General features: G+C 29.2%; 2 protein-coding genes across 2 annotated transcripts; both read left to right on the top strand.

Annotated features, from left to right (window-relative positions):
- Positions 1-2,694: 2,694 nt before the first annotated feature.
- On the top strand, positions 2,695-3,381 carry LOC115710574 (uncharacterized mitochondrial protein AtMg00310-like). The gene has a single exon (XM_030638935.2). It carries the CDS (start codon positions 2,695-2,697, stop codon positions 3,379-3,381), a length of 687 nt encoding a protein of 228 aa, XP_030494795.2.
- A 145-nt stretch (positions 3,382-3,526) lies between these two features.
- On the top strand, positions 3,527-4,528 carry LOC115710573 (uncharacterized). The gene has a single exon (XM_030638933.2). It carries the CDS (start codon positions 3,527-3,529, stop codon positions 4,526-4,528), a length of 1,002 nt encoding a protein of 333 aa, XP_030494793.2.
- Positions 4,529-5,093: the final 565 nt, after the last annotated feature.

A 5,093-nucleotide genomic window follows, 5' to 3' on the forward strand; every position in this document is an offset into this window, starting at 1 on the left:
ATGGAATTTGTTATTATAAGTTATTCTTTCAATTTTTTTTTCTTTTTTCTTTTTTGAGTTAATGATAGTTAAAAAAATAACCATATACTGAAAAATAACTAACAACTATAAAAATAACAAAACAAATGCACATATATAAAACAAAAACATTGTCTGGAATAAACTGAAATATAGTCGATAAAAAATATACATAAACCAAACAACAAATGTACAAAAAATAAAATAAAAAAAAATACACAAAAAACAGAAAAATAATTAAAAAAAACAACTATAAAACACCTAAACAATAATAATATAAAAATAATTGTATAATAATTATAAAATAACAAAAAGTAACTATAAATTAGAGAAATAACAATATATCATCTTAATAAAATATGCAAATCATTCATAATTAACTCTGAATAAATTACAACACATCTAAAAAAATATACTATTTTTATTAATTATGTAAAAGATAGAAAAATATACGAGGAGTGCTCTTAATTTTTTTGTAAGAGAAAGAAAAAGTGTTAAAAAAAACTAGATATAAAAATATACATTACGAATGCACTCTTAATGAGTATTACCCATAAATGAAAAAAAATTAGAAAAAATTGAGTTTTATGCTTAATTTTTGTATCTAATTAGAAAAATCTCTCACTTTTACATCATATGAGTTGGCATTATTCCATCAGTTAAAAAAATAATTAAAAAAATTAGCGAAAAAAAAAGATAAGTAAATTAAATTTTGTTTGACTTAAATATTTTTATATGAACATATTTTTTATATGGAGTAAAAAGAGATATTTTTTGATATTTTTTTAATTAAGTTGTTAAACAAAGTATAGAGATTCACATTTTTCTTTTATTATTTATTATTAGAACAAAATTTGATGATTTAATAATTTTAGAATTAATATTTATAATTAAATTTGTTTACTAACAATTCATAAGTAATACCTATTAAGAAGAAAAAATTTAGTTTGAGAAAAAAAAATAATAAAAGATAGATAATACGAAAAACAAAAAAAAAAACATTAAAAAGAGAAATAAAGAGAGAAGAGAAAGAAATAAAAAAAAATCACTAAGTGACTTAAAATTAAAGTTAGCCAAAGCTAACTAAAAATAATACAAAGAAGAGAAAAATATTTTTTCTTGAAGCGTGAAAAATAATAAAAAAAAAATTAAAAATAGGAAAAATATAAATGTAAAAATTTTCTTGTAAAAGTTTAAATATAAAGTTTTATAAAAAAAATTAGTATTTAGTATAAATTTACTTATTGTATAATATAATATTAGATTAAATAAATGTCTGCAGTCAAATAGTTTAGTGCGAAAAAATATTGTTTTTATCAAATTGTAACAATACGATGATATAGATTTTAATACAATATAGTTACTTTAGACTTGATTTTATCATTTATAACATATTTTGGAGTAGTATTGACAAAAATCGTAAAATTTGTAATCAGAAATTGACAAAAATTGTAAAATTAGTAATCAGAAACCAGTAACCAGTTACTAAATTTTTCAGCATATTCAATTATTGTACTTTTTTGAACATTTGGGATATTTCGACAGCTCAAGTAACATCTAAATCACCTAATTAATTCTATGAATGCAATTTATAATTGTTAATATCGAAGACCTTTATGCTTTTCATTTAAGTTGAAACAAGAGTGAGAACACTATTACAATGGCCATATTACTCAGTTGTGTAAAATACCAGTTACAATGTTGAAAACGTTAACTTTGTGAAAATACGCTCGCTAAGTATATAAGGTTTTATAAACTCTTAGAAGTATTCCTAGAGCTTCCTTAATTGTCCATGTGAGGGAGGATGATTTTTAAGACAAATTTTGAACTTTTCTTTAGCCTTGAGTGTTCTTCTACTTATTCTTATCTCTTCGTTCATAGAGTTGTATTATTATTGTAAAAGGTTGTAATCTTTTTTTTTTCTTCTTCTCATGTATTCATGATTCTATCTTTATATATAATATTGAGTTTTGGTTGTATTTCTCCTAAGTGCAATGAGACTATTCCCCAACAATCTATAAGTCATTTTGATAACAATAGTCTTTCATTTAAGAGATAATATGTGATTAGTGCGTGAAACTGCACATTTATTGTAGAAAAATATCAAAATAACTTAAATTTTAATATTTATTTTCATGAAATTAATAAAAATATTTTTTCAATGAAAATTTTCAATTTTAATTTGGTTTATAATATTTTGTAGGAAAATAGGGTGTATTTACAAAAGAAATGAACAAATGGTAGCAATAGAGAGGAGCCCAAGTCTTTAGCTGGTGTAGTTTCCACGTAGGCCCAGGCCGAGAGTTTGGTTTACTAACAATAGGTAGGTCCAGTATTTCATCTCTGTCTATATGCATTAACCCATAAATTGCTCCTTTCTTTTTGTGAGCTTGAAATGTGGCGACCATTTGACTAAAGAAATACTCAAATTTGAAAAGCAATTTTCAGTATTAATTTGCATAATCTCTCAATCACGTGAAACCCGGTCGGACCATTTATGATTGGAAAATTATAGTAAATAATCTTAATTTATAATATTATTTTAGTAAATGTTTTTATTTTAAAACTTATAAAAAAATAACTTTTTTAATTTTTTTTTATATATTTTTTAATATTAGAAACAAATTATTTAAAAATCATGATATATGTATATTAATTTTGTGTGAGATCCTTAGAATGAGACTTGCAGATGAACGTAGTACTTATCTTGGTCTCTCTTGTGTCATGAGAAGTAATAAGGATGCCATTTTAGGGTTGTTAAAAGACAAAATGCAGAAGCGCATTCAAAGTTGGAAGGGTCGTTTCTTGTCCACCGTTGGACGTGAAGTTCTATTAAAAATTGTAGCACAAGCTTTGCCAAGTTTTGCTATGTCTGTGTTCTTATTGCCTTTGAAAACATGTTCACATCTGAAAAGCCTTATGACTAAGTATTGGTGGAGTTTGAGTGGTAGGAAAGGGGTGAGTTGGTTTATTTGGAGGAAACTATGCAAAAATAAGAACTCTGGAGGGATGGGTTTTCAGAGTTTGCGTGAGTATAATCTGTCTTTGTTGGGTAAGCATGGTTGGCAGTTACTAGTGTATCAGGACTCCCTTGTGGGTCGGATATATAAAGCTCGATATTTTTCTAACTGTACATTCTTAGAAGCCGAGTTGGGTGGCAATCCGAGCTTTATATGGCGTAGTGTCTTTAAGTCACAAACGTTGCTCAAAGATGGTGCTCGTAGTAGAATAGGACCTGGTTCATCTACTGAGGTGCTTAACACGCCTTGGCTTTTGTCTGAGGATAATCAGTGTGTGGTCTCTTATCATCCGGCACTGACCAATTGTAAAGTGTCTCAACTCATGAAGCCAGGTAGTAGATAGTAGGACTTGTTTGATTCCCGTGATGTTGAGCTCATCAAACAGGTGCCTTTGAGTGTTAATCTTGCGAGTGATAGTTGGTTTTGAAACAAGGATCCAACTGGGTTTTTCACTGTCAAAAGTTCCTGTAATCATCTTTAGTCGGTCAATGGTAGTTGGAACTCCTCTATGGAGGATGATGTTTGGAAGATGTTGTGGAAGATTAAAGCCCCTCCTAAAAGTTTTACATTTTGTTTGGAAAGCTCTTTCGAGTTGTTTGCCTACGCGTACTCAACTTTCTAGTAAACATGTTTCGGTGGAGTTACATTGTGTGTTGTGCAGCTATAGGGACGAGTCAATTTTCCATGTTTTGGTTCAATGCCCCTTTGCTCATTCATGTTGGCTCCGATCTGCGTTAGGTGTTGTCCATTCCACAGCAAACAATTTTTTTGACTGGTTTATGAAAGTGTTGGCAGTGGGCAATATGGGGTTGGTGGAAGAAGCCGTCATGGTTGGTTGGGCAATTTGGAAGGCTCAGAATGATATGCTTTGGAATGGTAGAAGCTGTAGTGCTGCTGATGTTATTTGGCTGGCTCGTACCACTCTTCGACAATGGACGAGTGCTCAGTCTAAGCAGCTGGGCTCGGTGTCTTTGACTGCCAATCGCACTGACACAAGAGATTACTGGTCCAAACCGGCTGCTGGTCAGTTAAAAATTAATGTGGATGGGGCGGTTTTTGAAGACACAAATGAGATAGGCACGAGTTTTGTAGCACACGACTATGATGGTCGAGTAATGGAGGCGTTTTCAACTATTTCTTCTGTCGGCTGCCGACCCGAAATTGCAGAAATTTTAAGTGTCAAAGAAGCACTTAGTTGGATAAAGAGGAATAACAAGTCAAATGTCATTTTAGAGACGAACTGCATTTTAGTTGTTCAAGCTATCCTTAGTTCGGTATCTATGCCTTCTATTTTTTGTTTATTTGTTAAAAAATGTCAAGTTATTTTATCTTCTTTATGTAATGTTTTTATTGATCATGTTAAACGGTCTGCTAACAAAGCCGCACACTGTATAGCACGTGGTGCTTTTTATTGGTCAGGTCGTCTCTTTTCTGAGAGTGATATTCCCCTTGCTCTTCAGTCCTCTGTATTAGCGGATGTTTCTATCTAATAAAGATTATTTTTATTCAAAAAAAATGTTAAATTTTTTTTTATTTTAATGTTATGTTGATTTTTTAAATTTTTTATGAATTCTCGTGGATTGCTGATATATAAATTTTGTTGTATGGTATATTATTATTCTTAAATATTTATTTTTTATTGAGTTATTTGCAGCAAAACCCATAATACTTTCATTTTGCTTTCACTTAAACCCAAAACTCAAATTTTAGCGATAAAACCCCCAATACTCATATTCTGTTAGCACTTTACTACTTCCATCAAATTTTGACTGTTAACTGTCATGTTGGATTGTCCACATGTATGCACTATACACGTGGCACACTTTTATTAGTCCACATAAAATTTATAATTTAATTATTTAAATATTATAAAATTTATTTTAAAAAATTAAGCTTTTAATAAATAAATAAAAACTAAAATATATATTTAAACCGTTCTCTCTCTTAACTCTCTCTCTTTTGCAAATCTCACGCTCTCTCTTCTCTCTCTTTTTTGATCTGTGTGCAAAAAAAATTGGAAAAAGAGGATGCTTTAGCAAAAACAATGGTGAGATA

The sequence above is a fragment of the Cannabis sativa genome, chromosome 3, assembly GCF_029168945.1.
Source record: "Cannabis sativa cultivar Pink pepper isolate KNU-18-1 chromosome 3, ASM2916894v1, whole genome shotgun sequence".
Classification (NCBI taxonomy): Eukaryota; Viridiplantae; Streptophyta; class Magnoliopsida; order Rosales; family Cannabaceae; genus Cannabis; species Cannabis sativa.